This window comes from Bombina bombina, chromosome 4, assembly GCF_027579735.1.
Source record: "Bombina bombina isolate aBomBom1 chromosome 4, aBomBom1.pri, whole genome shotgun sequence".
Taxonomy (NCBI): Eukaryota; Metazoa; Chordata; class Amphibia; order Anura; family Bombinatoridae; genus Bombina; species Bombina bombina.
In genome coordinates, this window is record NC_069502.1 from 414,854,539 (window position 1) to 414,882,465 (window position 27,927).

Below are 27,927 nucleotides of genomic sequence, written 5' to 3' on the forward strand. Positions count from 1 at the left end.
TTAAAACAGAATTCCACTACACAGTTCATTGATACCATAAATATATGGAATTATGTTTTTGAGTTGTTTAAGCAAGGTACTTTAACAAACCAATCCTCAACAAAGCAATGACAAAACAACACAGACACAAAATTTGACTTTTATGTTGTATATACAACATTTCTTGCCTCATTTTCAGCGGTGTTGGTTTTCATTTATTGATGCATACAGCATGAGCTTAAAGGGACAGTCTACTTGAATTTTTTTTTATTGTTTAAAACATAGATTATCCATTTATGACCCATCCCCCAGTTTTGCATAACCAACTGTGTTATATTAATATACTTTTTACCTCTATGACTACCTGTAGCAAAGCCCCTGCAGAATGCCCTTTACCAAACTTGCATTTTAGCCAATTAGTGCTGGCTCATGCATAACTCCATGGGGAGTGAGCATTATATTATCGATATGGCACACATGAACTAGCATTGTCTAGCTGTGAAAAGCTAATAAAGTGTCCCAGCTTAACCTCATTAACAGTGGTAAATTGGAAGCTTTTAAGTAAGTTTTTAAAAGGTTTAATAGTGGTTTTGTAAATCAGTATCTGTGCATATTTCTATATTAGTGTCTATTACATGCAGTTATATGCAAATTGGTGTATACTGTCTCTTTAAGTATTGGTTATAGAAACACTTTGTAAACAAGGTGGTTTTAAACATTTTTTAACTCCCAGTCAGTAGTAGGATAGATAGATAATAAAATGTTAATTTTCCATTGTTCTCACTGAGGGCCTGATAATCAAAAACTCACTAGCATTGATAGAAAGCACACAAAATGTTTGGAATTTTTTTAGATCTTATTGTAATTTAGGTTTCTCTCCTTCACATAAAGAACACTACATAGTGACATAAACAAGTCTCAGGATAACATTTGTGTTTCTAAATTTTGTTTATGGGGTCACATGGTACTGAAGAGAATTCTTAGATCATCTCGCCTGGGCAGAGCTATAGATCATAGGGCACTAAGTATTGGTGTCACTGTGTATATAGAGATAAGAATGAGTATGTTGTGGCAATATAGATCCATAGGGGCCTATTTATCAAGCTCTGTATGGAGCTTGATGCCCCATGTTTCTGGCGAGCCTTCAGGCTTGCCAGAAACACAAATTATGAAGCAGCAGTCTAAAGACCGCCGCTCCATAACCTGTTCGCCTGCTCTGAGGAGGCGGACAGAACTCGCAAGAAATTAACCCCGATCCAGAACCCCGATCGGCATTTATCGATGTGCGGCGGACATGATCCTCAATATCGGATCATGTCCGTCCACACCTTGTTAAATAGGCCCCATAATATTAACATTTAAAATCTAAAGCTGGTATAAAAAGTCAATATAAACACATTAAGATAGATTAAAAGTGGAGCGCAAAAATATTACTATGCTCAAGTTAAAGCAATAGTGCTCCTATTCTTGCGCTCATATTTCAAGTTGAAAGTAAAAGTTAGTGCGAGAGATTAAGGCACACTAACACCTGAAGGTCAGATAGCATGGCCGTGCTAACCTCCTTTCCCTATAGATTTCTATAGGGAAAACTACAAAAGCCTTTTCTGGCTCTCACTCTCATACAGACCCAAAAGTGTGCTAGGACATCTGAGCTGAAACCAAAGGTGCGTTAAGAAATACTTTGAATGCCTTCATTTAGAAGAAAATATTTGTAATTATATTTCTATCTATCTACATATATATATATATATATACTAGTGTTAAAGCCCGTGTACACGGGCCAAAATGTTTTTTTTTTTTTTTTTTTATTTATTAAAAAAAATAACATAAGATATAAACATTAAAGTAGACATAAAGGTATATTTTTATTTATAGTAAATTAAAATAAAATAAAGTTTAATTTGTACATGAAGAATATTGTTGCTCTAAATAATACAAAATTACTTCTAACTAATTAAAAATACACAACTTATTTATTTATTTAAAGTATATTTCTTTAAAAACAATGTTTTTTGTAAAAATTTTATCACTGTTTGGTAATATCTTTCCTTGCTTTGAACTTTGAAGTATCTTAATTTTGACTTCAGATGATGTACGAACTCGAGACATTGCAACATAAAGTTGTCCATGACTGAATACTGGTTCTGGAAGAAATATTCCTACTTTGTCTAACGTTTGACCTTGTGATTTGTTGATGGTCATTGCAAATGAATGGTAGTTCAGTGTTGGCAGGGGCTAAATCTATTCTTGGAATAAACACCATTTGTTTTTTAGCTGTTCCTGTGAGTACTTCTGCAATTAATAGATTTGGCTTAAGATCTTTAACTATCAATCTTGTTCCATTGCACAGACCTCTTTTTGTGTTCAGATTTCTGAGCAACATAATAATACTTCCCAATTTTATTTTTAACTTATGAAGAGGCATTCCTGATGGAGCTAATTCGTTTAGAAACTCTATGGGATAGTTTTGTGCATCTTCATCTGTCATCATCAATTGAATCTGAACTCAGATATATTTTTTCATCACCATCGAGTATATTTAATACATGCTCATTGATTTGATCAACATGACAATTTTTTGTACACAAAATGGCCTTTTTTGAAAAACTGTGAAGATCAGATGGAAGAAGTCTTTTTCCAAAAATTTCAGATATGATACAATCATGGCATATTAATTTGGAAGGGATCTCAACTAAATCCTCAGGAAGGCCCTCTGAATTATTTAATGAACCCTGTCCTAATTTTAGTAGCCAATTGCTAAATTCTGGATCCACTGAACGCACATTATTCTTCAATTTTAAAATTTTGAATTTATCCCAGTGATCATAGAACTTTATAGTAGCTTCCACAATAGCAGTTCTATTGCAATGAGGAAGAACTGGGAGTGTTTGTCTGAAGTCCCCACCAAGGAGTATAACTTTTCCACCAAATGGCTTATTGTTCTGCATAATTTCCTGAAGGAGCTTATTTACACATTTTAGAGCTATACCGGGTGTCATTGAGGCCTCATCCCAAATAAGCAATTTAGCATTACGTATGAACTCTGCATCTTTTGAAGTCATTCTCATATTTGATGTTGATGTTTCCAGTAATGGAATTGGAAGCTTAAACTGTGAATGGTAAGTTCTGCCACCATCAAGGAGATTAGCTGCTATTCCTGTAGAGGCAACAGGAAGAACTCCATCTGTGCGTCCACGTAAAGTACTCAATAATGTTTTATATAAATAAGTCTTGCCACTTCCACCAGGTCCATCAATAAAAAAACATCTGTGTGGTAAATTTTCATTATCAATTGCAGACATTACATTGTCAAATGCAGCTTTTTGCTCGATGTTTAATGCTTCTTGAAGTTGTGCTCCAACTTGGGCTTCCAACTGTGTAACATAGTTGAATTGCATTTCTGGAATGAAGTTTGATGGATTGGGTAGTCCAAAATCTTCACAACGTTTACCATGCAATATGAGAACATTTTGAATATCTGTTAATGCCAAATTTTTGCAACTTTTGCAATCATCAATGTGGTCTTCATGACGTGAATAATCTTCATAAAGATCATGTTTGTATTTTTCAAAGAGTTGTGGGACATTAGGTGGGACAACAAAGATACACAAATAAGCAAACAGTTCCCTCATTTGTTTAGGCATTTGTTGAGATGCTGATTCGTTAAGTGTAAGATCCCATGTAGCGTCGTCATCTAAAAGTGAAAGCTTTTGGGCAGCTTCTTTGAATGTGTGACAAACTTGTCCATTAACAGTTCGTAAGTCCTTAAAGGATATTGCTCCTTTTAAGTGCAAGAGCAGTAACCTCAAACAAAATCTCTCCAAATCTGATGAAATATTTACATTATACAATCTGCCAATTGTTGTATCTGCTCCTCTTTGTCTTGGATTCCACTTACGGGTTTTTACATCAAATACAAAATGTTGAGGAATGTCAGAGTAAAAAAATTCACGTGCCGCATGATTATCAACATTCAACTTAAAGTATGCTGTCAAAGTGGTATCCCTGTCTTGTGCCTTTTCTGCAGCTAATTGTACGTTTTCATTATGGAAATATACATCTTGTTCGCCTGGAAGATGAACTTGAAGTCTTATTATTGTATGTGTTTGATGGTGCATCAAAAAACCATACAACCTCCAAACAGCTTCAGGAGCACTGACATATCTTGTGTCCAAAAAATTTTGAATTTCATCATGCTGTAGTGTATTATGTTCCTTAATGGAAATATTTGCACAATCGTAACCTTTATATACATATTTGAAGAGATATTTAATACTTTTAACAGAAACACAACTCTCTACATTTATATGGCAGTTGTATTTCAAGCAGAAGTATGGGCTATATGGAACTACCCATGAGTTGTCAATTTTTTTCCCTTTGACAATTACAGTGGTCTCATTTTTTCGTCTCCGATATCGCGGATATCCATCAACATTAATGAAAGTTTCTTCTTGAAAATTTTTAGGAAAATTCTTGCTGCAATTACCATCAACCATGCATGGAGAATTTAAATTATGTTCTCCACATGGACCGTGTATCATATGCTTTATTACAATAGCATGTAGTCTTGGATAAATATGTTCATCAGGAATTTCAGCTGATATAAAAGTGTCAATGGTTTCAGCATCATTTGGCTTGTCTTCGGCTTTCAATATTAAAAGGATATGAGCATGTGGTAATCCTCTTTTTTGAAACTCTATTACATGCACTTTTGCGCAAGGACTTCCAAGAACATGTTTGTTCAAGATATCATTCAAAAGAGAATTTAATTTGAGATTGAAAACTCTTGCTACCAAATCTGGTCTGAACTCCACTGCTTGACCTTCTAATAGGTTATCAAGTATCTCAGGCCATTTAGGGTTGCAGGTCATGGTGATGAAGTAATCCGGTTTTCCATATTTTCTAACAATGGCCATAGCATCATGGTAGTTTTGGGCCATATTTCGTGGACTTCCCTGAAAAGATGATGGCAAAATAACTGCTTTTCCAGGCATCAGGCCCTGTGCAGCAGCCTCACTTTGAATGTAATCCATTAATCCTGTATATTTTTCAATGCGAAGATTAGATTGATTTTGACGGATATAGTTGAGTCTGTTGGCCTCAGTCTTGACATAAGCATCAACAAAGTACTGCTGCGTCAACTTGCCAGCACTAAGGAAAGGATTGAATTGATCCCTAATTGAAATTCTGTAAGAGTAGTATTTCATTTGGCTAACTCTTATCCTTGGATTGGTGGTTACTCTTCTTTGTACATCACTAATTGATGTTGGCCTGTAGTTAAGAGCAATATTGGAACCCCAACTTTGGTCCCCATATGGAAACAACAAAGGATACAGCAATGGTTCAAGATTAGGATCTAAAACACTTATTCTTTCAGTTTTTTTTGTTTGATCTGTAGATCGGCAATGAATAAGAAGGTCACGTTCAAGAGGAGGTTCACCATCAGAATTTTGGAAAATAACAGCAACCTCATTAACTCTTTGTACGTTATATCTTCGGTAATCTGATGTTCTGTCCTGCAGAATTACCATTGAAACTTTAGAATTTTGAACTCCATTTAAAGATGCTTCATGGATGCATTCTTGCTCTACCTCATAGAGCATTTTACATGCTTTTGCAAAAGGGTTATACTGAGACATATATGAACTTAACTCCCTCAAAAGTTCAATGTGACATCCTGAATTTTCTTTTAGTGCTGCTCGTTGGTCCGCAGCTTCCTCAGGACTCAAAATGTAGAGTTGTGCAAATTTGCATTGATCATCATTTTCTGGATGCAAAGCACCAGATCGGTGATAAATTTGGCCATTTATTCTAAAACAGTATGGGCCATATCCTGGAGGTGGTGCAATGTTTGCTCCCATTGATGCAAACGCCAATGCACTATTTATAGAACGGATATTTTGCATAAAATTCTTTGAATATGTGTGTTGTCCAGTCATTAGTTGTTGGATCAGTGGTGAAATTTGTATATGAGGTAATGTTATTTTTCCTTTATTGCAGCATTTATTAAAAAGCTTATCGCTTGGTTGTTCCTCTGGAAAATGCTTCGCCATGCAAAATTTGCAATAAACATTAAGTTGACCACATGTGTGCATCGGGACATTGTCTTCATTAAATAGTGAATGGTTATAACTTTTGTTATATTGATTAGTGATAGTGATGTTAGTACTATCTTTTTTTTTTTTTCTACGTGCAGCAGAACGTGATCTTTGCATGTCCAGTTGGAGACCTTTTTCCTGAGCAGTCATATTGGCCCTACAAATCCGTTTTTTTTTTAAGAATCCTTTTTACGTAGAGTTACCCTTTGTTGTTCAGTCATATGTGTCCGTCGTATACGTTGAGTTTCTTTTCTTCTGCGTTTAACGTTTTCTGCATCTTCCTGTGTTAAAATTCTTATAGGAGGCATTCTTCTATTTTTATGTTTATGCAGCACTCTTTACTTTGTTTTAAACACTCTTAATTTTTTTTATGCACTTTTTTGTAGTCACTTTTTTTTAATGCAGTATATATGTTTTTTAAGGTTTATTATTATTAGGCACTCTTTATTGCCTTTTTTATGCTGTATATATGTTTTTTTAAATAGGTTTGTTATAATGCTGCTTATGTAGTATTAGGCACTCTTTATTGCCTTTTTTATGTTGTATTAGGCAATGTTAGGCACACTTTGTTTTTTTTTAGACAATCTTTATTTTGTTTAACAAAGTCTTAGGCACTCTTTACTTTGTTTTATACACTTTTTACTTTGTTTTTGGCAGTGTTATTTTTTTTTAATGCAGTCTTAGGCACTCTTTATTTTGTTGTAGACATTAGGCGTGTTTATGCTGCTTATGTAGTATTAGGCACTCTTTATTGCCTTTTTTATGCTGTTTATGCAGTCTCTTTATTTGTTTTAGGCAGTCTCTTTATTTCCCTTTTTTTTTAGGCACTCTCTTTGTTATATCGGCAGTCTTTATTTTTTTAGATAGTCTTTATTTTGTATTAGGCAATGTTAGGCACACTTTGTTTTTTTTTAGACAATCTTTATTTTGTTTAACAAAGTCTTAGGCACTCTTTACTTTGTTTTATACACTTTTTGCTTTGTTTTTGGCAGTCTTAATTTTTTTTCATGCAGTCTTAGTCACTCTTTATTTTGTTGTAGACATTAGGCGTGTTTGTCACTCTTTACTTTGTTTTAAACACTCTTTTTTTTTATGCACTTTTTTTTAGACACTTTTTTTTATGCAGTATATATGTTTTTTACGGTTTATTAGTATTAGGCACTCTTTATGGCCTTTTTTATACAGTATATATTTTTTCTTAAAAATGTTTGTTATAATGCTGCTTATGTAGTATTATTAGGCACTCTTGATTGCCTTTTTATGCAGTATATATGTTTTTTACGGTTTCTTAGTAACTTTGTTTTTTGCAGTCTTAATTTTTGTTCATGCAGTCTTAGGCACTCTTTATTTTGTTGTAGACATTAGGCGTGTTTGTCACTCTTTACTTTGTTTTAAACACTCTTTTTTTTGTATTATGTCCTTTTTTTAAGACACTTTTTTTATGCAGTATATATGTTTTTATTAGTATTAGGCACTCTTTATTGCCTTTTTATGCAATATATATGTTTTCTTAAAAAGGTTGATTAAAATGCAGCTTATGTAGTATTAGGCACTCTTTATTTCCTTTTTATGCAGTATATATGTTTTTTTTTACAAAGGGTTTATTATAATGCTGCTTATGTAGTATTAGGGTCTTTTTTTTTCCTTTTTTATACTGTATATATGTTTTTTAAAAAAGGTTTGTTATAATGCTGCTTATGTAGTATTAGGCACTCTTTATTGCCTTTTTTATGCAGTATATATGTGTTTTTTTTACAAAGGGTTAATTATAATGCTGCTTATGTAGTATTAGGCACTCTTTATTGCCTTTTTTATGCAGTATATATGTTTTTTTTTACAAAGGGTTTATTATAATGCTGCTTATGTAGTATTAGGCACTCTTTATTGCCTTTTTTATGCAGTATATATGTGTTTTTTTTACAAAGGGTTTATTATAATGCTGCTTATGTAGTATTAGGCGCTCTTTATTTCCTTTTTTTTTTATTTGTATAGAGAGTTTTTATATGTGCAGTGCAGCACAGTGTTGGGCTCTTTTATGTGCCTATTTTTTCTTTTAAACTAATATAGTTATGTTATATGTGCTGTGCAGCACAGTATTGAGCTCTTTTATGTGCCTATTTTTTCTTTTAAACTAATATAGTTATGTTATATGTGCTGTGCAGCACAGTATTGAGCTCTTTTATGAGCTTATGACTAAAATATATCTTTTCTATGTGCTGTTAGCACAGTGTTGTGCTCTTTTATGAGCCTATTAATCCTTTTTTATTTTTTAAACCTAAAATTTATTTTTTGACCCTATTAAGGGGTTTTTTTGGGGGTTTTTTTAAACTACTATGTGCTGTTAGCACAGTGTTGGGCTCTTTGTGCTGGGTACTATGTGCTATGTAGCACATACATAACTCCTGAGGCCATTAATATTTTTTTTTTTTTTTTTAATAAATATTGTGCTTTTAGCACAGTGTTGGGCTCTTGTATGAGCCTATTATTCTTTTTTTTTGTATGTGCTGTTAGCACAGTGTTGGGCTCTTGTATGAGCCTATTATTCCTTTTTTTTGTATGTGCTGTTAGCACAGTGTTGGGCTCTTGTATGAGCCTATTATTCCTTTTTTTTGTATGTGCTGTTAGCACAGTGTTGGGCTCTTGTAAGAGCCTATTATTCCTTTTTTTTTAAAAACCTAAAATATATATTTTGTATGTGCTGTTAGCACAGTGTTGAGCTCTTTTATGAGCTTAATAATGCATTTTTTTTTTTTTTAAATGAGCATATATTTTTTAGTATGTGCTAGGTATTTTTTTTTAGTATGTGCTATGTAGCACATACATAAGTCCTGAGGTATTTTTTTTTACTATGTACTATGTAGCACATACATAAGTCCTAAGTCCTGAGCTAATTGTTTTTAATATGTGCTATGTAGCACATACATAAGTCCTGAGGGCATTTTTTTTTCAACAATTTTTTTTTTAAACTAAAATTTTTAAACTAAAGAGCAAATGTTTAAAGTAAAGAGGTTTTTTGTTTTTTGTTAAATGTAGATATTTTTTTTTTGCTAATTGTGGAGCTTTCAAATAATGACCTTTCACAGTGCCAGTGCAATAGAAATGCGCAGCATAAGTCCTGAGGTAATTTTTTTCCTGAGGGCATTTTTTTTTTCAACAATTTTTTTTTAAACTAAAATTTCAAGACCCAATTCTTTTAAACTAAAGAGCAAATGTTTAAAGTAAAGAGGTTTTTTGTTTTTTGTTAAATGTAGATTTTTTTTTTTGCTAATTGCGGAGCTTTGAAATCATGACCTTTCTCAGTGCCAGTGCAATAGAAATGCGCAATGTATTATGGCTCGCGACGCTTTCAACGGCTAGTTGCGTGCGCGTGGGTTCGCGTGCGCGTGCGCGTGCGCATTGTGTGATAGGCTAGTAGGCTAAGTGGGTCATGTCAACGGCTAGGGTTCGCGTGCGCGTGCGCTTGCGGCTAAGTGAGTGCGAGGGTGCATCTGCAAGGGGGGGTCATCTGCGCGCGGTGAAAGTGCTCAAATCAGTTTTGTGAGTGTGCGTGCGCAGCAAGGGGGGTCAAAGTGCTAACAAACATGCTAAGTGGGTGGGAGAGTGCGCGCGTGCGAAGTATCAACAGCTGGCCAAGGGTGCGCGTGCGATCAGCGGCAAGAGTTTGTCTGAACTGCGCATGACGGCTTCAGACAAACTCTTGTCTTTTATAATATAGGATATATATATATATATATCAATAGCGCTCCACTGGCAACCTGGGCCATTAATGACACATTTATGGGGCCATTTTTTTACCTATAAAATTTCACAGATAAAGGGACATGATAAATAAACACCAGACAGCACTTTTTCACTTATTACAGAGTTTCCCAAAAAGTTTTCGAACATTGGCATTCCACATTCGCAAAACACACTGACATTACCCCCCAGCCATATTGAATGAGATTAGGAAGAAACATCACCAGATAAATATGAACTCTACCTGCTCATTCACTTTTACTCTAAACATTATTATCTAAATCAATAACACAACAAACCACCATTTCCACTGTATTAATAGCATGCAAAGAAGAATGATTAACCAGATTGGAATCTTTGCTACACGATAATGCATTATCAATTACTGATTTCTGGTCTGTAGAACTAAAGCGTTCAATGCGCAATTAATTATACAGCTTCCTTGCAGTGTGAAAAATAACTTTTTCTCACAGTAATACTGATCTGTGCATACCTTGAATAAATCATGTAATAGGTTATAATACGTGTCAATACTTCCTATTAATGAATTTGATTCTGAGTTCTGTTTATCATAAAAACAGAAATATAAAAAAGCTAATGATCATTATTAAGCATGTGCTATGAAAGTAATTTGTAAAATTTGATATGTACATGATATTCAAGTACAACTAGAAGCAATGCATAAACAAATAATCTGAATTATTTTACATGTTTTGTCAAGGTCCCAGTAAAAGGAATCTGCATTCTCCACCAGTTTCCATTTTCCTCTAGCTTGCAGAGAATGTCTGTCATCACACAATTTTTAGGTGAAAATCAACTTACAGTGTATTTGAAGGGAGCTCCAGAGACAGTGATACATTTTTGTAAACAAGAAACAGGTATGAAAACAAAACAATACTTTTCTACTTTTATACAACATTATTAAAACAATTCAAGGTTTTCATTTAATCTAGAACTGTGCTAAATCAGTGTGAAAATATAGTCTGACTTTTGTGTTTTGAAGTACTATAGTTATATATATATATTTTGATTACAAATATATTTTATATGTTTCATCCGTTTATAATGTACAGTTTGTAAGTTTAGATGTTTTCTAGAAGAATTGTATAAAAGCCAAGTTCGGAGATTAAAAGCCACAAAATACTGCTGGTCTTAAAATCCTATACCACAGGGAGACTACTTGCGACATTAATTAAATCACACAATGACAGAACCTAACATTATCAAGAACAATATATATGTTCCCAGTTCTGAAAACAAATGTGACATCCCTACAACATTATCTCATTCACCCTTGCTTACATTACAAAAACAGACATAGGAAAGAATATCATTGAAAAGTCAAGTACAATGTGAAAAAAGTTCAATATGAAAATAGCATTACACAAAATACTTTTTAATCCATTATAGATGTATTAACCTTGTATTAAAATTATAATATTGAGCTTGCATCCAATCAGCCAATCAGATTGAGCTTGCATTCTATTGGCTGTTCCGATCAGCCAATAGAATGCGAGCTCAATCTGATTGGCTGATTGGATCAGCCAATCGGATTGAACTTGATTCTTATTGGCTGATTCCATCAGCCAATCAGAATATTCCTACCTTAATTCCGATTGGCTGATAGAATCCTATCAGCCAATCGGAATTCTAGGGACTCCATCTTGGATGACATCATTTAAAGGAACCGTCATTCGGCGAGTAGGCACCGGTTGAAGAGGTTGGATCCGCGTCGGTTGGAAAGAAGATGGCTCCGCTCCGCTCCAGAAGAAAGAATATTGAAGATGCGGCTTGATAGAAGACTTCATCCCGATGATGGACTTCCGACTTCAGCCGATGATGGATTTCTTCAGCCGCCGCTTGGATCCAGACTTCAGCCCGAGGATGGACGTCATTCTTCAGCCCCCCGCTTGGGCTTGGATAAAGACATCGGAGGCTCTTCTGGACAGATTTGGACCCGGTGAGGTGAAGACAAGGTAGGGAGATCTTCAGGGGCTTAGTGTTAGGTTTATTTAAGGGGGGTTTGGGTTAGATTAGGGGTATGTGGGTGGTGGGTTGTAATGTTGGGGGGGGTATTGTATGTGTTTTTTTTACAGGCAAAAGAGCTGAATTCTTTGGGGCATGTCCCGCAAAGGGCCCTGTTCAGGGCTGGTAAGGTAAAAGAGCTTTGAACTTTTTTAATTTAGAATAGGGTAGGGCATTTTTTATTTTGGGGGGCTTTGTTATTTTATTAGGGGGCTTAGAGTAGGTGTAATTAGTTTAAAATTGTTGTAATATTTTTATAATGTTTGTAAATATTTTTTTATTTTTTGTAACTTAGTTCTTTTTTATTTTTCGTACTTTAGTTAGTTTATTTCATTGTATTTATTTGTAGATATTTTATTTAAATAATTTATTGATAGTGTAGTGTTAGGTTTAATTGTAGATAATTGTAGATATTGTATTTAATTAATTTATTGATAGTGTAGTGTTAGGTTTAATTGTAGATAATTGTAGGTATTGTATTTAATTAATTTATTGATAGTGTAGTGTTAGGTTTAATTGTAACTTAGGTTAGGATTTATTTTACAGGTAATTTGGTAATTATTTTAACTATTTTAGCTATTAAATAGTTCTTAGCTATTTAATAGCTATTGTACCTGGTTAAAATAAATACAAAGTTGCCTGTAAAATTAATATTAATCCTAAAATAGCTACAATATAATTATAATTTATATTGTAGCTATATTAGGATTTATTTTACAGGTAAATATTTAGCTTTAAATAGGAATAAGTTATTTAATAAGAGTTAATTTATTTCGTTAGATAAAAATTATATTTAACTTAGGGGGGTGTTAGAGTTAGGGTTAGAATTAGCTTTAGGGGTTATACATTTATTAGAATAGCGGTGAGCTCCAGTCGGCAGATTAGGGGTTAATGTTTGAAGTTAGGTGTCAGCGATGTTAGGGAGGGCAGATTAGGGGTTAATACTATTTATTATAGGGTTATTGAGGCGGGAGTGAGGCGGATTAGGGGTTAATAACTTTATTATAATAGCGGCGCGGTCCGGTCGACAGATTAGGGGTTAATAAGTGTAGGCAGGTGGAGGCGACGTTGTGGGGGGCAGATTAGGGGTTAATTAATATAATATAGGGGTCGGCGGTGTTAGGGGCAGCAGATTAGGGGTACATAGGGATAATATAAGTAGCGGCAGATTAGGGGTTAAAAAAAAATATCCAGGTGTCAGCGATAGCGGGGGCGGCAGAATAGGGGTTAATAAGTGTAAGATTAGGGGTGTTTAGACTCGGGGTACATGTTAGAGTGTTAGGTGCAGACGTAGGAAGTGTTTCCCCATAGAAAACAATGGGGCTGCGTTAGGAGCTGAACGCGGCTTTTTTGCAGGTGTTAGGTTTTTTTTCAGCTCAAATGGCCCCAATGTTTTATATGGGGGAATCGTGCACGAGCAAGTTTTTGAAGCTGGCCGCTTCCGTAAGCACCGCTGGTATCTAGAGTTGCAGTGGCGTTAAATTATGCTCTACGCTCCCTTTTTGGAGCCTAACGCACTGAAAACCCAGCCATTCTGTGAACTCTAAATACCAGCGGTATTTAAAAGGTGCGTGGGGAAAAAAGCACGCATAGCTAACGCACTACTTTGGCCGCAGAACTCTAAATCTAGGCGAAAGAGAACGGGAAAAAAATCATAATAGGAGGAAATTAGAAAGTTGCTTAAAATGGCATGCTCTATCTGAATCATGAAAGAAGAAAAAAATAGGTTTCATATCCCTTTAAGATATGGGTCTAAAATTCAATGAATGGAAAAAAAGAAAACTAGACTATGGCCTTGATAAGTTAATCTGGTTGAAATATTTAACCATATACTTATAATTCCAGTTTTTGTGTTTTTTATTGTGTGTGCCTGGACATTAGTTGGCATCAGATGGAGAGACACCCAAACAACATAATAACACTGAAGGCTAGTAAAATAGTAGTCCAGAATAGGACCCAAGAGCAGGGCAAAGGGGTATCCAAATGTGTAGTGTAATAACCAGAGCTGACAGAAAAAATGCAAAAACAGTAGGCAAAAGGGAAAAACAGGTCACAAGCAAGGGTCAAAAACCGGATCTGGAAGACAGGCAAGGGGAAAATCAGGGCACAGGCAATAGGTCATTAAGCGGGCAAAGAAAACAAGAAAGGGCTAGGTTTATATAGGCTGACAAAAATTGCAAATGATCCACAGTTGCAGGTAGGCGTAGCTAGATAGAACAAAAAACAAAAAACTGATAATAAAAAACTAGGTAGACACAAAAGACCACAAGTGGCACATCAGCAAAGAGACAGCCCAGCAAGATGAGGACCCTGTGTAAACTCCAAGCATGACAGTGTAAAGTAATGCAAAAGATAATACACACTGTGCTACTCATGGATCTACATCTGTAATCTAGGCCTCAGTGGTTTTGACAATTTAGAACATTTCCTTATGGATTCTGAGAAATAACTTCATTAAGTCAGTTTTAAACCTGTGAACATCAACGAAAGAACAGGCTAATCTTAAACTATCCATAATCTTAGAAAACAGTTTAGAAATGTTCCATACCATAATGATATTGTATACTATTTTAGACATTTGGGGGCATATTTATCAATGTGACAGGGGGTGTCAATCAATCCGCCCACATCTTAATAAATTGGCCCCTGTATATCCATCATTTTCTCTAGAATTTTTTTTTCTGATGATATCATGCAATAGTTTGCGAAATTGTATATTGAAATGTTTGCATTTGTGTCTGTGTCTGCACAATTTTCATGTATGGGTGGCAGACCTGGTTGAGAGCTATAAACGCTATAAACTAGAAGGTTGAAAAGTACAGAATTCTTATCTTAGTTCTTTCTATTTCTATTTTATTCATTTTTTATTTCTATTTTATTCATTTAATTTGAATGATGAGTATATTTTGACAATGACTCATACCTCTATAATTATTTTAACAGTGCCATCTAGCTTTTCCTGTAAACTTGACTACTACACAAAGCAAGGTTTCCGAGTCATCGGTCTGGCATATAAATCTTTTAGAATCAATGGAGAATTTAACATGGGAAATGTATCTAGGTAAGTCTTGATTTTTTTGCACAGAAGTTATTTTGCAATAGTTTGCACAATATCCTAAAAATCAGTCAATGGTGAAACATCAACATGCTTTTTAAATGGTTCTACTGAAGAACCATCAAAACATCAGTGTATCTGTTGTATCTCTATTTTGAAAGTGTGCTAGTATATGTGTGTGTCTCAATGCATGTTAGTAACTGTGTAAAATGTGTCAGTGCAAGGATAACTATGTATCACTATGTTTGTGCCAATACATTTTCATATCTGTGTGTCCATACATGGTAAAATGTTTGCCTACATCATTGCATATGTATATTTTTTTATCATATGTAATTTGTGTATGGGTGGGTATCATTGATGTAAGTTTTTTTTACTGTATATCAGTATTTACATTTGCTTTGCTAAAAAGCATTTGTCTTTCTGATTCTATTATTTATATCTGTAAATGTTTTCGGCACACAAAATCATTTCCTTTTTTTCTCACCATATTAGTTGGTTCAATGGTGAATGATGTTGCTGCTGCTAAATGTCATAGCTTAATTGGTGGTATGTAAATATCAACATAATTTAAAGAAGTTTTCTATCAACATGACCATGGCAATTATAACAAACCAAACATGCTGGAAAATCATCAGTCAGATAAAAGTTCAGATGACAAACAGATTATTAAATATAAATTAAAATATAATCCGCTAGATTTAGAGTTCTGCGGCCAAAGGGGTGCGTTAGCTACGCATGCTTTTTTTCTCCCGCACCTTTAAAATACCGCTGGTATTTAGAGTTCACAGAAGGGCTGCGTTAGGCTTCAAAAAGGGAGCATATAGCATAATTTACCGCCACTGTAACTCTAAATACCAGCGGTGCTTACGGACGCGGCCAGCTTCAAAAACGTGCTTGTGCACGATATCCCCATAGGAAACAATGGGGCCGTTTGAGCTGAAAAAAAACCTAACACCTGCAAAAAAGCAGCGTTCAGCTCCTAACGCAGCCCCATTGTTTCCTGTGGGGAAACACTTCCTACGTCTGCACCTAACACCCTAACATGTACCCCGAGTCTAAACTGCCCTAACCTTACACTTATTAACCCCTAATCTGCCACCCCTGCTATCGCTGACCCCTGCATATTTTTTTTAACCCCTAATCTGCCGCTCCGTACACCGCCGCCACCTACGTTATCCCTATGTACCCCTAATCTGCTGCCCCTAACACCGCCGACCCCTATATTATATTTATTAACCCCTAATCTGCTGCCCCCAACATCGCCGCTACCTTACCTACACTTATTAACCCCTAATCTGCTGACCGGACCTCACAGCTACTATAATAAAGTTATTAACCCCTAATCCGCCTCACTAACCCTATAATAAATAGTATTAACCCCTACTCTGCCCTCCCTAACATCACCGACACCAACTTCAAGTATTAACCCCTAATCTGCCGACCGGACCTCACCGCTACTCTATTAAATGTATTAACCCCTAAAGCTAAGTCTAACCCTACCACTAACACCACCCTAAATTAAATATAATTTTTATCTAACGAAATAAATTAACTCTTATTAAATAAATTATTCCTATTTAAAGCTAAATACTTACCTGTAAAATAAACCCTAATATAGCTACAATATAAATTATAATTATATTGCAGCTATTTTAGGATTAATATTTATTTTACAGGCAACTTTGTATTTATTTTAACCAGGTACAATAGCTATTAAATAGTTAAGAACTATTTAATAGCTACCTAGTTAAAATAATTACAAAATTACCTGTAAAATAAATCCTAACCTAAATTACAATTAAACCTAACACTACACTATCAATAAATAAATTAAATAAAATACCTACAATTATCAACAATTAAACCTAACACTACACTATCAATAAATTAATTAAATACAATACCTACAAATAAATATAATTAAATAAACTAACTAAAGTACAAAAAATAAAAAAGAGCTAAGTTACAAAAAATAAAAAAATAATTTACAAACATTAGAAAAAGATTACAACAATTTTAAGCTACTTACACCTACTCTAAGCCCCCTAATAAAATAACAAAGCCCCCCAAAATAAAAAAAATGGCCTACCCTATTCTAAAATACAAATAGAACAGCTCTTTTACCTTACCAGCCCTTAAAAAAGCCTTTTGCGGGGCATGCCCCAAAGAATTCAGCTCTTTTGCCTGTAAAAAAAAACATACAATACCCCCCCCAACATTACAACCCACCACCCACATACCCCTAATCTAACCCAAACCCCCCTTAAATAAACCTAACACTAAGCCCCTGAAGATCTCCCTACCTTATCTTCACCACTCCAGGTATCACCGATCCGTCCAGAGGAGCCTCCGAAGTCTTCATCCAAGCGCAAGCGGGGGCTGAAGAAGTCCATCATCGGGCTGAAGAGGTCCATCATCCGACTGAAGTCTTGATCCAAGCGGGCGCTGAAGAGGTCCATCATTGGGCTGAAGTCTTGATCCAAGCGGGCGCTGAAGAGGTCCATCATCGGGCTGAAGTCTTCTATCAAGCGGCATCTTCAATCTTCATCCATCCGGAGCGGAGCCATCTTCTACCAGCTGACGCGGATCCATCCTCTTCAACCGACGCCTACTCGCCGAATGACGGTTCCTTTAAATGACGTCATCCAAGATGGCGTCCCTCGAATTCCAATTGGCTGATAGGATTCTATCAGCCAATCGGAATTAAGGTAGGAAAATTCTGATTGGCTGATGGAATCAGCCAATAAGATTCAAGTTCAATCCGATTGGCTGATCCAATCAGCCAATCAGATTGAGCTTGCATTCTATTGGCTGTTCCGATCAGCCAATAGAATGCGAGCTCAATCTGATTGGCTGATTGGATCAGCCAATTGGATTGAACTTGAATCTGATTGGCTGATTCCATCAGCGAATCAGAATTTTCCTACCTTAATTCCGATTGGCTGATAGAATCCTATCAGCCAATCGGAATTCGAGGGACGCCATCTTGGATGACGTCATTTAAAGGAATCGTCATTCGACGAGTAGACGTTGGTAGAAGAAGATGGATCCGCGTCGGCTGGAAGAAGATGGCTCCGCTACGCTCCGGATGGATGAAGATTGAAGATGCCGCTTGATAGAAGACTTCAGCCCGATGATGGACCTCTTCAGCGCCCGCTTGGATCAAGACTTCAGCCGGATGATGGACCTCTTCAGCCTGATGAAGGACTTCTTCAGCCCCCGCTTGGGCTTGGATGAAGACTTCGGAGGCTCCTCTGGACGGATCGGTGATACCCGGCATGGTGAAGATAAGGTAGGGAGATCTTCAGGGGCTTAGTGTAAGGTTTATTTAAGGGGGTTTGGGTTAGATTAGGGGTATGTGGGTGGTGGGTTGTAATGTTGGGGGGGTATTGTATGTTTTTTTTTACAGGCAAAAGAGCTGAATTCTTTGGGGCATGCCCCGCAAAAGGCCCTTTTAATGGCTGGTAAGGTAAAAGAGCTTTTCTATTTGTAGTTTAGAATAGGGTAGGCCATTATTTTATTTTGGGGGGCTTTGTTATTTTATTAGGGGGCTTAGAGTAGGTGTAATTAGCTTAAAATTGTTGTAATCTTTTTCTAATGTTTGTAAATTATTTTTTTATTTTTTGTAACTAAGGCCTAGATTTGGAGTTTGGCGATAGCCGTGAAAACCAGCGTTAGAGGCTCCTAACGCTGGTTTTAGGCTACCGCCGGTATTTGGAGTCAGTCAGGAAAGGGTCTAACGCTCACTTTTCAGCCGCGACTTTTCCATACCGCAGATCCCCTTACGTCAATTGCGTATCCTATCTTTTCAATGGGATCTTCCTAACTCCAGTATTTAGAGTCGTGGCTGAAGTGAGCGTTAGAATTCTAACGACAAAACTCCAGCCGCAGAAAAAAGTCAGTAGTTAAGAGCTTTCTGGGCTAACGCCGGTTCATAAAGCTCTTAACTACTGTGCTCTAAAGTACACTAACACCCATAAACTACCTATGTACCCCTAAACCGAGGTCCCCCCACATCGCCGCCGCTCAATTAAATTTTTTTTACCCCTAATCTGCTGACCGCCACCTACGTTATCCTTATGTACCCCTAATCTGCTGCCCCTAACACCGCCGACCCCTGTATTATATTTATTAACCCCTAACCTACCCCCCACAACGTCGCCGCCAGCTACCTACAATAATTAACCCCTAATCTGCCGACCGCAAAGCGCCGCTACTTACGTTATCCTTATGTACCCCTAATCTGCTGCCCCTAACACCGCCGACCCCTATATTATATTTATTAACCCCAAATCTGCCCCCCACAACGTCGCCTCCACCTGCCTACACTTATTAACCCCTAATCTGCCGAGCAGACCGCACCGCTATTATAATAAAGTTATTAACCCCTAATCCGCCTCACTAACCCTATAATAAATAGTATTAACCCCTAATCTGCCCTCCCTAACATCGCCGACACCTAACTTCAAACATTAACCCCTAAAATGCCGACTGGAGCTCACCGCTATTCTAATAAATGTATTAACCCCTAAAGCTAAGTCTAACCCTAACACTAACACCCTCCTAAGTTAAATATAATTTAAATCTAACGAAATAAATTAACACTTATTAAATAAATTATTCCTATTTAAAGCTAAATACTTACCTGTAAAATAAATCCTAATATAGCTACAATATAAATTATATTTATATTATAGCTATTTTAGGATTTATATTTATTTTACAGGTAACTTTGTATTTATTTTAACCAGGTACAATAGCTAAAATAGTTAAAATAATTACAAAATTACCTGTAAAATAAATCCTAACCTAAGTTACAATTAAACCTAACACTACACTATCAATAAATTAATTAAATAAAATACCTACAATTACCTACAATTAAACCTAACACTACACTATCAATAAATTAATTAAATACAATCTACAAATAAATACAATGAAATAAACTAACTAAAGTACAAAAAATAAAAAAGAACTAAGTTACAAAAAATAAAAAAATATTTACAAACATCAGAAAAATATTACAACAATTTTAAACTAATTACACCTACTCTAAGCCCCCTAATAAAATAACAAAGACCCCAAAAATAATAAAATGCCCTACCCTATTCTAAATTACTAAAGTTCAAAGCTCTTTTACCTTACCAGCCCTGAACAGGGCCCTTTGCGGGGCATGCCCCAAAGAATTCAGCTCTTTTGCCTGTAAAAAAAACACATACAATACCCCCCCCCAACATTACAACCCACCACCCACATACCCCTAATCTAACCCAAACCCCCCTTAAATAAACCTAACACTAAGCCCCTGAAGATCTTCCTACCTTATCTTCAACATACCAGGTTCACCGATCGATCCAGAAGAGCTCCTCCGATGTCCTGATCCAAGCCCAAGCGGGGGGCTGAAGAGGTCCATGATCCGGCTGAAGTCATCATCCAAGCGGGAGCTGAAGAGGTCCATGATCCGGCTGAAGTCTTCATCCAAGCGGGAGCTGAAGAGGTCCATGATCCGGCTGAAGTCTTCTATCAACGGCATCTTCAATCTTCTTTCTTCGGGAGCCATCATCTTCCAGCCGACGTGGAACATCCTCTTCTCCCGACGCCTACTCGCCGAATGACGGTTCCTTTAAATGACGTCATCCAAGATGGCGTCCCTCAAATTCCGATTGGCTGATAGGATTCTATCAGCCAATCGGAATTAAGGTAGGAATATATTGGCTGTTCCGATCAGCAAATAGAATGCAAGTTCAATCTGATTGGCTGATTGGATCAGCCAATCGGATTGAACTTGATTCTGATTGGCTGATTCCATCAGCCAATCAGAATATTCCTACCTTAATTCCGATTGGCTGATAGAATCCTATCAGCCAATCGGAATTCGAGGGACGCCATCTTGGATGACGTCATTTAAAGGAACCGTCATTCGGCGAGTAGGCGTCGGGAGAAGAGGATGTTCCACGTCGGCTGGAAGATGATGGCTCCCGAAGAAAGAAGATTGAAGATGCCGTTGATAGAAGACTTCAGCCGGATCATGGACCTCTTCAGCTCCCGCTTGGATGAAGACTTCAGCCGGATCATGGACCTCTTCAGCTCCTGCTTGGATGATGACTTCAGCCGGATCATGGACCTCTTCAGCCCCCCGCTTGGGCTTGGATCAGGACATCGGAGGAGCTCTTCTGGATCGATCGGTGAACCTGGTATGGTGAAGATAAGGTAGGAAGATCTTCAGGGGCTTGTGGGTGGTGGGTTGTAATGTTGTTGGGGGGGTATTGTATGTGTTTTTTACAGGCAAAAGAGCTGAATTCTTTGGGGCATGCCCCGCAAAGGGCCCTATTCAGGGCTGGTAAGGTAAAAGAGCTTTGAACTTTAGTAATTTAGAATAGGGTAGGGCATTTTATTATTTTGGGGGTCTTTGTTATTTTATTAGGGGGCTTAGAGTAGGTGTAATTAGTTTAAAATTGTTGTAATATTTTTCTGATGTTTGTAAATATTTTTTTATTTTTTGTAACTTAGTTCTTTTTTATTTTTTGTACTTTAGTTAGTTTATTTCATTGTATTTATTTGTAGATATTGTATTTAATTAATTTATTGATAGTGTAGTGTTAGGCTTAATTGTAACTTAGGTTAGGATTTATTTTACAGGTAATTTTGTAATTATTTTAACTATTTTAGCTATTGTACCTGGTTAAAATAAATACAAAGTTACCTGTAAAATAAATATAAATCCTAAAATAGCTATAAAATAAATATAATTTATATTGTAGCTATATTAGGATTTATTTTACAGGTAAGTATTTATCTTTAAATAGGAATAATTTATTTAATAAGTGTTAATTTGTTTCGTTAGATTTAAATTATATTTAACTTAGGGGGGTGTTAGTGTTAGGGTTAGACTTAGCTTTAGGGGTTAATACATTTTTTAGAATAGCGGTGAGTTCCAGTCGGCAGATTAGGGGTTAATGTTTGAAGTTAGGTGTCGGCGATGTTAGGGAGGGCAGATTAGGGGTTAATACTATTTATTATAGGGTTAGTGAGGCGGATTAAATAATATGCAGGGGTCAGCAATAGCGGGGGTGGCAGAATAGGGGTTAATAAGTGTAAGGTTAGGGGTGTTTAGACTCGGGGTACATGTTAGGGTGTTAGGTGCAGACGTAGGAAGTGTTTCCCCATAGACAACAATGGGGCTGCGTTAGGAGCTGAACGCGGCTTTTTTGCAGGTGTTAGGGTTTTTTTCAGCTCAAACAGCCCCATTGTTTTCTATGGGGGAATCGTGCACGAGCACGTTTTTGAGGCTGGCCGGGTCCGTAAGCAACTCTGGTATCGAGAGTTGAAGTTGCGTTAAATATGCTCTACGCTCCTTTTTTGGAGCCTAACGCAGCCATTCTGTGGACTCTCAATACCAGAGTTATTTTAAAGGTGCGGCCAGAAAAAAGCCAGCGTTAGCTACGCGGGTTGTTACCGACAAAACTCTAAATCTAGCCGTATGTTCTTTTTTTATTTTTTGTACTTTAGTTAGTTTATTTAATTGTATTTATTTGTAGGTATTTTATTTAATTAATTTATTGCTAGTGTAGTGTTAGGTTTAATTGTAGATAATTGTAGGTATTTTATTTAATTAATTTATTGCTAGTGTAGTGTTAGGTTTAATTGTAACTTTGGTTAGGATTTATTTTACAGGTAATTTTGTAATTATTTTAACTAGGTAGCTATTAAATAGTTATTAACTATTTATTAGCTATTGTACCTGGTTAAAATAAATACAAAGTTGCCTGTAAAATAAATATTAATCCTAAAATATTTGCAATATAATTATAATTTATATTGTAGCTATATTAGGGTTTATTTTACAGGTAAGTATTTAGCTTTAAATAGGAATAATTTATTTAATAAGAGTTAATTTATTTCGTTAGATAAATATTATATTTAACTTAGGGGGGTGTTAGTGTTAGGGTTAGACTTAGCTTTAGGGGTTAATAAATTTAATAGAGTAGCGGTGAGGTCCGGTCTGCAGATTAGGGGTTAATACTTGAAGTTAGGTGTTGGCGATGTTAGGGAGGGCAGATTAGGGGTTAATACTATTTATTATAGGGTTATTGAGGCGGGAGTGAGGCGGATTAGGGGTTAATAACTTTATTATAGTAGCGGTGAGGTCCGGTCAGCAGATTAGGGGTTAATAAGTGTAGGTAGGTGGCGGCGACGTTGGGGGCGGCAGATTAGGGGTTAATAAATATAATATAGGGGTCGGCGGTGTTAGGGGCAGCAGATTAGGGGTACATAGGGATAACGTAGGTTGCGGCGGGTTGCGGTCGGCAGATTAGGGGTTAAAAAAAATTAATAGAGTGGCGGCGATGTGGGGGGGGCCTCGGTTTAGGGGTACATAGGTAGTTTATGGGTGTTAGTGTACTTTAGAGCACAGTAGTTAAGAGCTTTATGAACCGGCGTTAGCCCAGAATCTCTTAACTCCTGGCTTTTTGCTGCGGCTGGAGTCTTGTCGGTAGATTTCTAACGCTCACTTCAGCCAAGACTCTAAATACCCGCGTTAGAAAGATCCCATTGAAAAGATAGGATACGCAAATGGCGTAGGGGGATCTGCGGTATGGAAAAGTTGCGGCAGGAAAGTGAGTTGTAGACCCTTTCCTGACTGACTCTAAATACCAGCAGCGAGCACCTAACGCTGGTTTTGATGGCTAACGCCAAACTCTAAATCTAGGCGAATGAAAATTATGAATTCCATGCAGCATGTTAGAAACAGAACTTTGACCTGGGTGTGTTAATTAGTATAATTATGTGTTTCTTATTCTTTTTATTTTTTAGGGAAGAGGTAGAAAAGGATCTCTTATTTTTAGGATTTTTGATAATGGAAAATCGACTTAAACCTGAAACAAAACCTGTTTTACAGGAGCTTATTTCTGCTAACATAAGAAATGTCATGCTTACAGGTATGCTGAACAGTATGTATTATATTTTATATTATATCATGCCATTTGCGTTTACTTTCATATGTTTTAGTTGACTGGTAAAACAATTTTATTTTATTTGTTGGCACCTAACCTGGACTGTGGGAACATTGTAGCCAACTTTTTTTTCATATAAAATTAGATGAAAATATTTTTTTTATTTTTTTCATATTTTGTCCTTGTCATCCAGCAAGGATTAATAGGCCGTACAAATCAACACTGCAGTACTTGTTTCTATTTACAAAAATAAAATAAAAAATGTAATGTATAGATATTTCTCTTTCCTCTAAATGCTAGGGCAGTTTCAGTCCGTTTAAGAACATTGACGAAATGGAGGATTAGTGTACTGGATGTTAAGTATTATTTTTTTGTTTATTTATCCCAACCAAATTTTCACAATAGCAAATTAAAACAAAATAGTTGATACAGAATTAAACACCCTACATTTTAAACATAAAATAAAATATTGTTGAGAAATGTTACAAAATGTAAATTGCAGACATTCTGCTAGATTACAAGTCTTGCGTTAGCCTTAAAAAGAAGCATTTTTAATGTCTGCTGGTATTACGAGTCTGGCAGGAACAGGTGTACCACTCACTTTTCTTCTGCAACTCGAGCATACCGCAAATCCCCTTACGTCAATTGCGTATCCTATCTGTTTAATGGAATTTGTCTAACACTGGTATTACGAGTCTTGTCAAGACTTCTACCGCATTTAAAAGTCAGTAGTTAAGAGTTTTATGGGCTAACGCTGTAACATAAAACTCTTAACTAAAGTGCTAAAAAGTACAGTAACACCCATAAACTACCAATTAACCCCTAAACCGAGCCCCCCCCCACATCGCAGACACTTAAATAAATATATTAACCCCTAATCTGCTGACCTGACATCGCCGCCACTTTAATAAATATATTAACCCCTAAACCGCCGCACTACCGCCTTGCAAACACTAGTTACATTTTATTAACCCCTAATCTGCTGTCCCTAACATTGCCGCCACCTATCTACATTTATTAACCCCTAATCTGCCACCCCCAATGTCGCCACTACTATATTATAGGTATTAACCCCTAAACCTAAGTCTAAACCTAACCCTAACCCCCCTAACTTAAATATAATTTAAAATAATCTAAATAAAATTACTACAATTAAATAAATTAATCCTATTTAAGACTAAATACTTACCTGTAAAATAAACCCTAAGATAGCTACAATATAACTAATAGTTACATTGTATCTATCTTAGGGTTTATATTTATTTTACAGGCAACTTTGTATTTATTTTAACTAGGTACAATAGTTATTAAATAGTTATTAACTATTTAATAACTACCTAGTTAAAATAAAGACAAATTTACCTGTAAAATTAATCCTAACCTAAGTTACAATTACACCTAACACTACACTATCATTAAATAAATTACCTAAACTACCTACAATTAATTACACTTAAATAAAATAAACTAAAGTACGAAAAACAACAAACACTAAATTACAGAAAATAAAAAAAATTAAAACATTTTTAAACTAATTACACCTACTCTAATCCCCCTAAGAAAATAAAAACCCTCCAAAATAATAAAATTCTCTACCCTATACTAAATTACAAATAGCCCTTAAAAGGATCTTTTGCGGGGCATTGCCCCAAAGTAATCAGCTCTTTTACCTGAAAAAAAAGACAATACCCCCCCAACATTACACCCCACCACCCACACACCCAACCCTAGTCTAAAACCCACCCAATCCCCCCTTAATAAAACCTAACACTAACCCCTTGAAGATCACCCTACCTTGAGCCGTCTTCACCCAGCCGGGCGCAAGTGGACCTCCAGAGGGGCAGAAGTCTTCATCCGATCCGGCTAGAAGAAGTCCTCCAAGTGGCAGAAGTCTTCATCCAGATGGCATCTTCTATCTTCATCCATCCGGAGCGGAGTGGGTCCATCTTCAATCCAGCCGACGCGGAGCCATCCTCTTCAAACGAAGTCCAAGCGAAGAATGAAGGTTCCTTTAAATGACATCATCTAAGATGGATTCTATCAGCCAATCGGAATTAAGATAGGAAAAATCCTATTGGCTGATGCAATCAGCCAATAGGATTGAGCTTGCATTCTATTGGCTGATTGGAACAGCCAATAGAATGCAAGCTCAATCCTATTGGCTGATTGGATCAGCCAATAGTATTGAACTTCAATCCTATTGACCGTTTGGATCAGCCAATAGGATTTTTCCTACCTTAATTCCGATTGGCTGATAGAATCCAATCAGCCAATCGGAATTCAAGGAATGCCATCTTGGATGACGTCATTTAAAGGAACCTTCATTCTTCGCTTGGACTTCGTTTGAAGAGGATGGCTCTGCGTTGGCTGGATTGAAGATGGACCCGCTCCGCTCCGGATGGATGAAGATAGAAGATACCGTCTGGATGAAGACTTCTGCCGCTTGGAGGACCTCTTCTGGCCAGATCGGATTAAGACTTCTGCCCCTCTGGAGGTCCACTTGTGCCCGGCTGGGTGAAGGTAGGGTGATCTTCAAAGGTTTTATTAAGGGGGGATTGGGTGGGTTTTAGAGTAGGGTTGGGTGTGTGGGTGGTGGGTTGTAATGTTGGGGGGTATTGTCTTTTTTTTCAGGTAAAAGAGCTGATTAGAGCTGATTTAGTATAGGGTAGGGAATTTTATTATTTTGGGGGGCTTTTTTATTTTCTTAGGGGGATTAGAATAGGTGTAATTAGTTTAAAAAATTGTAATTATTTTTTAATTTTTTGTAATTTAGTGTTTGTTGTTTTTCGTACTTTAGTTTATTTAATTTAATTGTATTTAATTGTAGGTAATTTAGTAAATTAATTTAATGATAGTGTAGTGTTAGGTGTATTTGTAACTTAGGTTAGGATTTATTTTACAGGTAAATTTGTACTTATTTTAACTAGGTAGCTATTAAATAGTTAATAACTATTAAATAACTATTGTACCTAGTTAAAATAAATACAAAGTTGCCTGTAAAATAAATATAAACCCTAAGCTAGCTACAATGTAACTATTAGTTATATTGTAGCTAGCTTAGGGTTTATTTTACAGGTAAGTATTTAGTTTTACATAGGAATAATTTATTTAATTGTAGTTATTTTATTAAGATTTATTTAAATTAAATTTGTTAGGGGGTGTTAGGGTTAGACTTAGGTTTAGGGGTTAATAACTTTATTATAGTGGCGGCGACGTTGATGGTGGCAGATTAGGGGTTAATAAGTGTAGTTAGGTTGTGGCGACGTTGGGGGGGGGGAGCAGATTAGGGGTTAATAAATATAATGTAGGGTTCGGTGATGTTGGGGGCATCAGATTAGGGGTTCATAGTGATAATATAGGTGGCGGCAGAGTAGGGGTTAATAATTATAATGCAGGTGGCGACGATGTCGGGGACGGCAGATTAGGGGTTAATAAGTGTAAGATTAGGGTTGTTTAGACTTAGGGTTCATGTTAGGGTGTTAGGTGTAGACATAAAATTCCTTTCCCCATAGGAATCAATGGGGCTGCGTTAGAAGCTGAACGCTGCTTTTTTGCAGGTGTTAGGTTTTTTTCAGCCGGCTCAGCCCCATTGTTTCCTATGGGGAAATCGTGCACGAGCATGTTTAGCCAGCTTACCGCTACCATAAGCAACGCTGGTATTGAGGTGAGATGTGGAGCTAAATTTTGCTCTACGCTCACCTTTTTGCGGCTAACGCCGGGTTGAAAAAAAACCTGTAATACCAGCATTGTCTTAAGGTAGCGTTAAAAAAAAAGGCTCATTAGCAATGTACCCCTGTTACCACAAAACTCGTAATCCAGGCGATTATTTTTTGCATGCCAATGTTCATTATAGATATTCAAAACTATTATACTTTATTAAAATTACCCTTGATACGTTAGGCTGTTACAGAAGTTATTTTGTTAAAAAATATCTCTTGCTGATATTATTTTGTTCTGGATTATATTTTTATATATTATCCTATTTTAAAATATAGTATATATAGTTTATTGCATGTTTTTTTTTTATATTTTATCAATATTGTACAATATGCAACTTAATCCCAAATTTTACACA

At 36.2% G+C, this 27,927-nt stretch overlaps 2 protein-coding genes across 4 annotated transcripts in view; one reads left to right on the forward strand and one right to left on the reverse strand.

Annotated features, from left to right (window-relative positions):
• PLAAT1 (phospholipase A and acyltransferase 1) overlaps positions 1-27,927 on the reverse strand; it is a 717,153-nt gene that overhangs the window by 244,442 nt on the left and 444,784 nt on the right. The window lies entirely within an intron of this gene.
• LOC128656360 (probable cation-transporting ATPase 13A5) overlaps positions 1-27,927 on the forward strand; it is a 252,554-nt gene that overhangs the window by 116,817 nt on the left and 107,810 nt on the right. The window contains exons 15-17 of the mRNA XM_053710220.1: positions 10,537-10,693; positions 14,784-14,901; positions 23,713-23,837. Coding sequence (XP_053566195.1) covers positions 10,537-10,693; positions 14,784-14,901; positions 23,713-23,837 — 400 coding nt within the window. The remainder of the gene's footprint in view (positions 1-10,536; positions 10,694-14,783; positions 14,902-23,712; positions 23,838-27,927) is intronic.